At 42.6% G+C, this 12,123-nt stretch overlaps 2 protein-coding genes across 2 annotated transcripts; both read left to right on the top strand.

Moving 5' to 3' along the window:
• The first annotated feature begins 712 nt into the window (after window positions 1-712).
• rgs18 (regulator of G protein signaling 18) lies at window positions 713-5,641 on the top strand. Its single transcript, XM_010895116.5, has 5 exons — window positions 713-997; window positions 2,736-2,834; window positions 3,282-3,343; window positions 3,942-4,108; window positions 5,308-5,641. The coding sequence occupies exons 1-5, from the start codon at window positions 876-878 to the stop codon at window positions 5,563-5,565; spliced, it is 708 nt and encodes a 235-aa protein (XP_010893418.1). The 5' UTR covers window positions 713-875; the 3' UTR covers window positions 5,566-5,641.
• A 1,986-nt stretch (window positions 5,642-7,627) lies between these two features.
• LOC105024869 (regulator of G-protein signaling 21-like) lies at window positions 7,628-11,202 on the top strand. Its single transcript, XM_010895129.3, has 4 exons — window positions 7,628-8,986; window positions 9,150-9,312; window positions 9,798-9,964; window positions 10,355-11,202. Exons 2-4 carry the CDS (start codon window positions 9,204-9,206, stop codon window positions 10,529-10,531), a joined length of 453 nt encoding a protein of 150 aa, XP_010893431.1. The 5' UTR covers window positions 7,628-8,986; window positions 9,150-9,203; the 3' UTR covers window positions 10,532-11,202.
• Window positions 11,203-12,123: the final 921 nt, after the last annotated feature.

Here is a 12,123-nt window from a genome sequence, read left to right as displayed (position 1 = left end):
TGGGTCTCATGCCGGCAAGCGGTGCAAAACTCATTCCGTCTCGTTCCTCCCCGTCTTTGCTCTTGCCGGCCTCCGACGGCGACGGTGGAATCCCATAATTACTTTTTCTTAGGGAATGACCTGGCTTTGTGGTTCAAGAGGCCATCTAGCTGATACGATGCATAAGGCCTCGGTCCCTGGTGTTATCCGAATACAAAAGGGGGGGGGGAGGGGGTTGTCTTGCTTGTGTGGAGTTAAAGCCTCTGGCTTCATTTGAGGAGAGTGCTAATTGCCAGTGTAAATTGTAGGCTGGTTATTATGGTTCAGGGACAATGAGCAGTTGGCAGACACACGGACTGACACGATACAAACCGCACGCATCAGTACGACCACTACGCACTCCTTCGCTTGCATTGTCAGGGAACGCCATTCGTAGCCATATCATATGATCCCGATGGTGTTTCGTGAACGAGTCAGCAACCCTTCTTCGATGTTCGTATCTGTAACAGCAGCTTTTCGAAATACACATCTCTTACAGGTGTTTGAGGCTGACGATGGACTGAGTCGTGTTCTAGGCCCAGGTCCATCTCCATACAGTTTAACTCGAATGAATGCAGGGTTTGTCTGAGAACAGGAAGACCTTGACTTCTTTTGAAGTTCAAAGGTGATGAAAGGATGTAGTGCGCAGGGGACTTTCTGTCACTGTTGATGCGGTAAACGGGGTAGCTCACCCAGGTCAGGAAGTAGTGTGAAGTACATGGGAAACGTTAGGCTTGCAGTATGTGGGGCTTTAAATAGAGACATGGTATGAACAATGGTGATAGAACGAGCACCGACAAGCACTAGGAGTTACTCGTGGTCTGCCTTCATACATACCAAAGTAAAAGGAAGTTAGCATGGAGACATTTGTTTTTCTATTTCCTCAATTGAACTTTTTGGCCCCAAAAGAGGAAGCGTATTTCAAAATGCTTGGTCCAGGGGACTTGAATGCATCGAGAATGAAAGAGTGCAGTTCCAGGTAGGATTTCTTCAGCATTTAATCTGCGTTATATGTAAGCAGCAATTTTTTTGTTGTTGTGTGTTTTCAAAAACTGCGTGAATCTTTTTTAAGTCCTGTCTTCCTTTGGGGTTTTGTAAGAATACCACTTCCTTTATGGATATTGCACATCAACAACACAGAGAGTCAAACAGACTCATGTTGCCATTAAAATGAAAATGTTTTCTAAAATGGTGACCCCCTCCTAACATGTTGCTGTCTACTACATAACATATGGGTTCCAGTATGGCACCATGTTTGAATTGTTTCCACAAAGGGTATCTGTTTATCTGTAAGACGTTGCTCTAATCTCAATAGATTATAGCAATCAGAAAGTTGGTTGAGAAAAGCACCGTTTTCATTAAGACCTAAACAAACAATTGCAAGTTGAGTTAATCTATTTGCCTCCGAGCGTTTTACAAAAACTGATGACAAGCAATGGGCTTAAAAGTGTCATGATGTTCTTTGTACGAGAGTAGGAAGTCATTTGGGGCCGTCTCATTTTGTTGATCCTTATGATGTAGAACAATGAAGCAATTAAATGACTCAAACAATGGTGAATAATTGTGACGCAGTAATACTGTTGCTCCCCAATACTGTCCGCCAATTTGCAACACAATTGGGGAATTGTACAACCCAGACAGGTGGAGAGCAGAGAGGGAAATAAAACTTTCACAATGCAGTTTCCGTTTCGTCTCAGTGTGGTTTAATTGCGTCTTCCCTTGACTGTGATGGAGCTACTGTGACTGGTTGGGGAGAAGCTCAGACGCACATTTCTCTTTGGTTTGGCTTTGTTCTTTGTCTCGGGGCCAGATGTGGTGTTTGGTTCCTGGTTTTAGAATGACAGTTTGCACGCTGATGCCGTTTTGCTTTGCTGGTACTCTCAAGGGAAATCCACGAATGAGAAGCCACCGTTGCATGCTCCATTGGACTTAAGGACACTGTTTAGTTTTGTTGCATATTGTATAGAAAACAGAACTACTGATGATCAGACAGGATCTTGAAGAGATCGAGGGGTAGATAGTACGGCAATCAGAGTGATGGTATTGCTGGCATTGGAGAGCAGGGACCAGGTCCAAGAAACAGTCAGTAGACTTAGTAGAGCAGGGACCAGGTCTAAGAAACAGTCAGTAGACTTAGTAGAGCAGGGACCAGGTCCAAGAAACAGTCAGTAGACTTAGTAGAGCAGGGACCAGGTCTAAGAAACAGTCAGTAGACTTATTAGAGCAGGGACCAGGTCTAAGAAACAGTCCGGTCCCTAGACTCAGCAGAGCAGCGCTGACCCTTCTCATCCTTTGGCCACGTTCTTTGAGATGTTCGTTGAATAGTTGCGGGTGTACAGTGCTGAAGCGCCGATGTCAAGCAAAATTATGTCTTCATAAGCAAAGAATAGATTTCAGCTCCCTGCACGAAGCCTGCATGTACACCGCATTGACCTATGTTGACTGTTGTCGGGGTACTTGGGTCGTCACAATTCAAACTTGGGTGTGACATTGTGACTCGTGCCCACCCCCACTAGTCACCCCCACTAGTCACCCCCACTAGTCACCGCTCAGCCTCGATTCTAAATTGGCTAGCATGACAATGACCGTAGGCAAAAAAAAACGAGCAGATCTGTGACCAGGCTAGAGACTGTGTGCCATGAGTCAAGGGCTGTGGAATACCTTGTTTTGTGTAATGTTTATATGTTTCGTAATGTGTTAATTCCTTCTGTTTGCAGATTAAAAGACAGCAAGTACCGATTCAGCCTTCTACTGACCAAGTCAGGCTCCCATGAAAACGTCAGCCCAGAAAAGAAGACCACCACTGCAACCAACAAGTAAGATATCCATATAGTATTCAGGAATAGCAATGGAAACACGTTTTCTTGCAGAATAACATTACATTGCCCAATTTGTTCTAAGCCGCATTATAAATGATAAAGCACCCCCCATTGTTCAGAAAAATGACATGTATTGTATTAGGCATGTATTGTATGTATGTATGTATTACAAGTATTTGTTATATCACCTTCAAATGCAGAAGTGCCCGTTGGCTACTTTAAAGAAACGGAAGGTCTTAACTACCTAAGTTTAATTAATTATACATTTAAATTAACAGAACATACAGTTACTTATCCTTAGAGTAGTGAAACATCATCAAGTCTAAATATGGCCTACTGTCAACGTTCAGTAGGTTTGCACAGAAATATATTTTTAAACCATTAGATAGCCATCATTAGCAAAGGACTTACTGTAAAGGCAATTTCTGATGTATTTATTCACAGCATCTCAACGGAGGAAGCTTTGAGATGGAGTGACTCCTTTGAAGAGCTTCTCAGACATTCAGGTTAGATTAAAGCCAGCCATCTCTCATTTAGTCACAAATTGTGAGTCTTAACCATGTTTGTTCAAAGCACAACTCTAATGAGAAGACACAGTGTCTTTTGGGGAGGTAAAAGGAGGGAACAATAGAGTTGCACTCCATGTTTTCCGTGTCGGCATGTTATGTAAGACGTGAGATCAGACCTGTCTCCTCTATCATCTGTCTATAGAGGAGCTTTAGATTACAGCTGGTAATCAGTATTTGCTGGATTTGGACTGGATAGGAATCGAGAGGAAATGGTTTTAATGTGCATTATCTTTCCTACTTTTTCCTGTGAGGCAGTGAGGTAATCTATCGGGCTTGATCATTTCTACTTTGAATATGAATAAACAAGTAGATTTTGCCTTAAGAAAAATTAGGCAACTCACTATGAATATACCCTGCAACTCAATTGAAAGCTCACAAAGCAGCTCGTCTACAGTATCAGCCTCAAGTGGGCACAGTGAAGATCCCTTTGTCACTGTAACTCCGGAAACGGCACATGCTGTTTTTATCCATAAAAGCCTCAAGACTGAATCCCACGTGTCTTTAAAGAGTCTGTTCCTCTCCCCACCCAATGCAGACGGAGTGGAAACGTTCTCCCAGTTCCTGAGGACGGAGTTCAGTGAGGAGAACATCGAGTTCTGGTTAGCCTGTGAGGAATACAAGTCCATTCACTCAGAGACCAAGAAAATCTCCAAAGCCAAACAGATGTACGCTGTCTTCATTGAATCCGAGGCGCCGAAGGAGGTACAGTAAATAATGCGGGGGGGAAATGAAATCCAAACTTGTCGCCTATAAGGCTCCCGGGTTCTCTGAACCATGTCGACTTCTCAGGAAAGACCATCAGTCATTGTCTTTATGACACCCCGGATGGTTAAGCATTCCCAGGAAGACGAATTCAATGTATTTTGCCGGTGAATTCATCAAACACCACTGTGCTCATTTGACTTAATGTATCGACATTCACTGATGTTTGGTCTCACTCATTTCTAACACAAACCTTCCACTGGAAAGTGGCGCAGACCAGGATGCATGAACTTGGCAATGCCAGGGTGCATTTGAGACACATGGCTGAGAGGACACTTCTCGAGTTAGGTAGACACGACAAATGCAGAGCCATGCGGTTGAGAGAACGCACCCAGACTGAGACAGACACCACCATCACTGAACATTGTGGTTGAGAAGTATTATAACCTCAGGCGGCACAGGGCACATGGACAGACATCATAGTCAGGTTTGCTTTCTCTGCAACTAGCGGCAACTGAGCCAGATGAAGACTCGCCCACATTGTTTCACAGTGAGACAAAAACGTTGGCTTTATCAGAGCTCAAGTTACAGAATAAGCAACAATTAATTACTTTAATAACAACTACAGGGAGACTTGATGTGACACATTTTATAACATATTTATTGAATATGTACAATAATAATAGTATATGTATGTCTGTTGTAGATACATTACATACACAACCTCCAAAATGTAAATATACATACATACACACACTATAATGTACATGCTGGAAGACATACATAAAATGGGTGACATAAAACACTATTGGATGATGTAATATACAACTGGATGAAATAGCACGCAATTGGATGATGTAGTACCCAAAAAATCTGGATTGAGTTTGGCTCATGAGACCTACTTAAAAACTACCTTCTTTAAGTACAACTTGTCCATTTACAGTACATCATTTGGTACTAAGCTGTGTGAAGCGACCCTTTGGTACACACAAGTGTAATCGACCAAACAGGTGACCAAACCCAACATCCTTTGCGTTGGTGGAGATCTGACAGAGTTTGACTGATTTGAATCACAAGCAATGCGTTGAAACTGCAGAGAACAACGAAGACCTGCCACCACATTTCCACAACTAGTTTTGTGTTGGTTTTACGCCCCATCCACTGAACACACACTCACAATAGTCTCACTTGTCTTTTAGGTCAACATTGACTATGCCACCAAGCAGGCAATCCAAAAGAACATAGCTGCGCCTACAGATTCCTGTTTTGATGCTGCACAGACCGTAGTCTATGGCCTGATGAAAAAAGACTGTTACCCAAGGTTCCTCACGTCTGACATCTACCTGCGCCTTACCAAGAGGAAGGGCCCCGGGACCACAATGTACCGACGGAGGTCAAGGTCCTGCGTTTTCAATGAGCCCCGGGGGGAGGCCACCAGCGACTCTGCCTGGTTGTAGCATCACACACACATACACACACACACACACCTACACACGCACACCTACACACACACACACATACACACACACACACCTACACACGCACATACACACACACACCTACACACGCACGTATACACACACACATATATACGCACACAGATATACACACACACACACCTACACACACACACACACACAGATACACATGCATACACACATACACACACACACTTGGAGTGCAGTGCCTGTGGCTGACTAGCTGTGTGAGTGTGGAATATTGTAACTTTTTCAGAAGAGACTTTCTAAAGAGATTTGACCTTACATGTATCAATTAAAATGTTGCCCATCTACACAATGTACATCTACACACTGTCTGAATACTAATACGCAATATTCAACTTGATTTCCATTAAATGTCTTGTCACTGCTTTCAGTAATTCAGTCATTTATGGCAATAATCTGTTATGTCAGCCTTCAACTGTAAATTGTATATATTGTCTGGAGAGTAATTATTGGAATAAATGTTTACAAATTAATAAATAATCTCAAATGAGACCAAAATAATTATGAGAAATCGAGTCTATAATGTTATTGCATTAACAGTCAGAAGGAGTGATACAAGTATTCACATGGAACCCCTACAGAAATAAATAAAACATTGATAGACCTCCTTGACTTAGTGAGTACCCGCTCAAGATTTTCGACTGTTCAACTCATTGATATGCACCCAGCGTTCGACAAACACAAATATGGGATAACTCACGCTATCCACGGTTTCCGGTACCAAACTGCACGCCACTTCCTACATAGATCCCTGCGTGGGACCGCGGACCAGAAACGGTGCAGTATTTAGGCAGGAGGTTGCCTGCCCTCTGAACCAACCTCCTTCTGTCATACAGTATGCATTGGAAGGCAGCGTTCCCATAACTCACGCACGGTTTCTGCAGCTCGGCGGGCCCTGTTCCCTGCCAGTCACACACACGGTCACTTCAGCGGCATTGGGAGCGGTACAGCCCATTTTGGGCCTGAGTGAGTGTCGTTTCCAGAAAGACCTGCCCAGAATGCCTCATAAGTGAACATCTATTATGCATGCATCAGTATCGTGTTGGAACGCATAATGCCTCCTGAATGGGCTTCATTTGAATGGTGCGCGGAGGAAATCGCAATTGAATAACTAAATAACAAAGGCACAAATAGTCTAATTAATAGGTTAGTATGTGGAATTTGTCATGGGCAGAGATTCATTTGTTTCGCCTCCCGAAAGGAGTTAATGACGATTAGAATTGGATACATGGCATCTTCACCTTGGGAGCTCTGCATTGTCTGAAAATAATAAATACCTAGTAGTTGTTTGTATTCCTGGACAGTTCACAGCAATGACAAATCCTCTCAATAATAAACACATCCACTCACTAGGAGTGGGTTACAATGAATGAGACAAGCAGTGTCAGGAGTATAAGTAGAATATGGACACTGTTTGTTCCAAATCCATGCCTTTACAAAACATAATTTTTTTTTTATATAAAAAGAAATATCACTCAGGTGGGCAGGCATTGTTGCGGGGGGGGGCGATAAACCTGGCGAGGACACAGCGCCACACTGTGGCTGACTACAGGTAGCAAGCCGACGTGGAACTTGAGCCAGAAGTGTTTCCTTGTGAAGTTGTCAGAAAACGACTCCGGCCCACTGACACGACACCTAGCTAACTTCAGTGTTAGCCCTGTACACTACTGATGTAATGGACGTGATGTCGAACACGGCAGCTAAGGATATAGGGGCAACATATAACGTTTTTATTTTTTTTGTTATTATGTTCTGCGTGTGGGTAGGAAGGCTTTCATGTGCTGCTAGCACACTGCTCTGGGTTCCCTTGAGTGAGAATCTGTCTAGCTACCTGACTGCAGAACTACCACGCCAGCGAGAGGAACACGTTTTCAGGGTCCGCCCCCCCCCCCCCCCCCCCCCTCCCCCCCCACGGTCCACGTTCATCTCTTTTGAAAATCAAATAACCCCAGCCTTGGTTTGCCCACAACAAATGCAAATCAGAATGCAAGTGGTGTTTTTTCCGTCACCTGTAGAGATTTCCATTCCGGGGGTTTGTTGGGAAAGAACACTGCGTACTGGGCAGGATGAGGTTGGGTTTTCAACCCAGACCAGGACGGTCCTTGTAGGCCGCCAGGTCTGTCCACGGCATGCCGTGATTGTTGATCGCTCAGCCCGAGCTGGCAGACAACCACACAGTGGTGTAGAATTAGGGGGGACGGACGGGGGTCATGACCCCTGCCCATTTTACAGAGGGGTCAATGTGACCCCCTGGAAAAGAGTGAAAATCCTGGGATCCACTGACCATGGCTGTTTTGCAAGGGTTAGATACTCGCACACATCACTGTCACAATCAAACAAGAGCAAACAATTCAAAATAAGCAATCAACCTTTCGAAAAGTCAACCGGTAAATATGCGACTTGCATTAGTGCGGCGTTGCGTTTGATCCGACATTAAGTGAAAGAGCGCCCCATCAAACCACCATGTTGGTTTCGACTGGGTGTTACAGAGCTACCCAAGTCACGCTCATCATGCACCGGGCATAGCATTTTTTTTTCCCCCTGTTGATGTATCATTGTGATTCATGCGGAAAATATTCCACAAAGGATATGCAAATACAGCTTAATCCCAGGATGCAGGGCATTTGCCTTCACGTTCTATTTATTCCTGGCCGGTCTCTGATCGAATGGCTTCATCAGCACTTCATCAACCGTTTACCTTTTTTCACCTCATTCGTTTCGCCAACTCTTTTTATTCCGTGCGCGGCTTCATACACTGAATGAAGGCGTGTAGGCCTACGCAGGTCTGTACTTCAAAAGCGTTAACAAATTATTCATTGGGTTTTCCTGCTGTGGTATACCACTTTGTTATTTGTTTAATATTGAGGTTTTGCAGATATTCTAATCTATTGTTGCTGGCATAACTCAATGTATACGTTATCATACTATCATTCCTAATGGGCCCTCATGGGAATCAAACCCACAACCCTGGTGTAACTGCCATTCTCTCATGAAGTTGGCTAAGCTATCATACAGCTAGTTTTTTTAGGGTGTTCAAAATCCATAAATTCACAAACAAAAAAAGTACCAGACATTTTCTGGTATTGCATCGTTTTTTGTGTACCATGCTATTCTCCTCAGATCTGTGAATAATATTGAGCTGAGCAGGACACCATAGATGGCAGAGGCCCAGGTCAGAGGGACATTAGAAGGAAGGATTCCCTCTTTCAAAAGGTCGCTTTGCATACTGATTTTCATGTGTTCATAGAGGGACCTTCGTTTAGATTAGTCCCTGCCACTTAATTCCAGCTTGCAAAACAATCCCAATCGCAGCATCACACTGGCAGGATCTCTTTTCTCACTTCCGAAAAGACCTTGCAGCCATGGCAATAAAGTGAGTTTCTTTATGTCTGATTTGTAAGACGAATGTCTCTATTTTACAATGAGGTTTAGAAGTTACCACAGAAATGTAAAGTGTAGTATATGGGTTATTTCATTTTTATGTGTATTTACAAAAAGAGATTACCAAAAAAATATTCATCTTATTTTTTCTCCAGGTGTGAAGTACATTTGATATTGTGTTTTGACAATCACTGATTACTGCAGTAGTGATGGATCTCAACGCTCTTTTCAAGGGTAGATGTTGCTGCTTTACCAAGGACCCACTTGAAGAGGCTGAGACCTGGGGAGAGTCTGTGGACAAACTCCTGGGCTGTAAATGTATGGGAAAAGTTACATCTTTTTACTCTGCACTCCCACGATGCAAAGCATCACCCAGTGTTCTTTGCCGATTACAGCACCCTCACAGAATCTGATTTCAGAAATTACGGGCCCACGTTTGTCTCAGTGAAACTTGAGTTCCATATCCCGTTTCTGTTCGTTGTAGCTCTGCCACATAGTCCCACTGTTGTTTTTGTCTACCGTCTAAACATGTTGGTGCCCCGCTGTTTGGTTTTCATATTGTCTGCTGCCAGTTTTACATTGTTACCGTGTTGGCTCTTGTCATTCTGTCTTGCGTTCATCTGTCGACGTTAACTGGCGTTTAGTTATGTGCATTTTTGTTGGCACTGTGCTGTTGCAGAGTCTTCTGTCTGTGTTGGCTGGCAAAATAAAGGTTAAAAAAAGAGTATTGCTTCATTCGTCTTGTGACAGAAGTAATACACATCATTGAATAATAACATTCCCTAATTTCTCCTTATCTCCAGCTGGGCAGGCAGCTTTCCGTGAATTCCTGAAATCAGAGTACAGCGAGGAGAATATTTTATTTTGGCTGGCCTGTGAAGAGTACAAGAATATAAAATCTCTCCCAGAGATGATCTCATCTGCAAACAGGATCTACTCAGAGTTTGTAAAATGTGAGGCGCCAAAACAGGTAAGTAGCCATCTGGGGTCAAATGGGTCAAGCTCCTTGAAGGACAGGTTCTGTTCTAGGATCGGTTTAGCCTTTCATAATATAATGAATCTGATTAAATGAAATGGACTATATCAACAATCATACTTGGAATCACTTGACACAACTCTTATTCACAATCTGGCAGTGATGAGTAAAACCCAAAATGTCATTAAAATCTGATCCACTTTATGTTCAACTGATCTTCTTGAAGATGAACAATGTAATTATTAACAAGACCTTGTCAGAGATCAGAGACCTGGACCTAGTTATTCTAAGCTGGCTGCTATTTCATGACCAGTAGAACTAACACATACACATCTTAAAAGACAAAACAAGTGTATATAATCTACATGTGGGTGGTGTTTATAGATCAATATTGATTGTGGGACCAGAGAAAACATCACCAAGAACATCTCTCAGCCAAGCCTGACCTCTTTCGACACGGCGCAGAAGCTCATCTACAGTCTGATGGCCAAGGACTGCTACCCACGATTCCTCAAGTCGGACATCTACCAGGATGTGCTGACGAGAGCAAATGCAAGGTGACTTTTTCAAATGATGCTTTCAAAAAGAAGCTGTGTTTCTCATCCTTTTTTTGTACCAGAGACTGCCGAGCTATAGTCCCCTCCCTTCATGTAGGAGCATTAAGATAAAAAGCGTTCTACGTTTTAGCTTATTTTTCTGTCAACTGTGGTGCGGTTAAGCAACACCCAAGATCCCCAGTTTAGGATGTTTTTAAATGTGACTAGTGGAAACCAACTGTATCCACAGGCGATGCAAAAAAAACTAACAAGGAAGTGAACTATTTCTGTATAACTACCACTCTTCAACTGACTAGATTTCTGTCGGCTAACTATCTAACCACTGACTAGTGGGTCAGTAATAACCTGGAGGTTGACAGGCAGCGCTTTTCAACGGGACGTAAAGTACACTCCTTTACCTTTCATCTCCTTATGCATACCATGTTAATGCAATCCGTGTCGAAACAATGATGAGAAAGCTTTTGCACAATTGGTGACTACATTTAATGGGTTGATTCCATTTTCAATCAAACCTGAAGAATAATCTCTGTATATAGCTTAATGTGTGCAATTTTGTATTTAACTGGATTATTGTAGTGATAGAAATGCCTAAAGTTGCCCCTTTCACCATAATTTTAATGAATAGAAATGGATAGTATTATTACTTTTGTATGTAACCAGATACTGTCCTGATCTGAATGATTCAAGGATAAAATAAAAAAATAAAAACAAAAAACTCCTGTTCTTGTTGTGTGTGGATGAGGACCCCTGTGACATTGTTGTGTGTGGATGAGGACCCCTGTGACCTTGTTGTGTGTGGATGAGGACCCCTGTGACATTGTTGTGTGTGGATGTGGACCCTTGTGACATTGTTGTGTGTGGATGAGGACCCTTGTGACATTGTTGTGTGTGGATGTAGACCCTTGTGACATTGTTATGTTTGGATGAGGACCCCTGTGAGATTGTTGTGTGTGGATGAGGACCCCTGTGACCTTGTTGTGTGTGGATGTGGACCCTTGTGACATTGCTGTGTGTAGATGAGGACACTTGTGACCTTGTTGTGTGTAGATGAGGACCCCTGTGACATTGTTGTGAGTGGATCTTTATTGGAAAGTCACATGTAAGCAAAATGTAGGCTGCAAATGCCTGTTGTTCATAGGAGCATGAGCAACTGCAATTATATACATTGCCAAGTATTAAGCATAATAATTGACATTCTCAAAACAATCGTGTTTTAAAGACAATTTTATTTTTAAACATTTTCTGTTAAACAAATTATATCTTAATATGTGGTAACAAAGTTATTACACACTGAATATTAGAAAATGTGTTTGTTTTCTCAGCAACATTTCTATTACTTCAAGTGGGGTCTGATGGGAAGTTGTGATGTCATCAGGTTTCCATGTTGCTTGAGGAATGATGAAGGAGCTACAGAGTATTCAAAAGAGGAAATGCTATGATGTCATAACATAACTTACCTGGAACACCTATTAAAATGTGTCTTTTGTTAATAAAATCAGGTTTTACTTTAATTAAGTGACACTATGTTTAAGTATATGAATGTTCGATTACATTTGTTGGGAAAGCTCTGATAGTTGCCATAATGAGAATGATAAG

This window comes from Esox lucius, chromosome 3 (genome assembly GCF_011004845.1).
Source record: "Esox lucius isolate fEsoLuc1 chromosome 3, fEsoLuc1.pri, whole genome shotgun sequence".
Lineage (NCBI taxonomy): Eukaryota > Metazoa > Chordata > Actinopteri > Esociformes > Esocidae > Esox > Esox lucius.
This window is presented reverse-complemented; position numbering and strand designations above follow the sequence as displayed.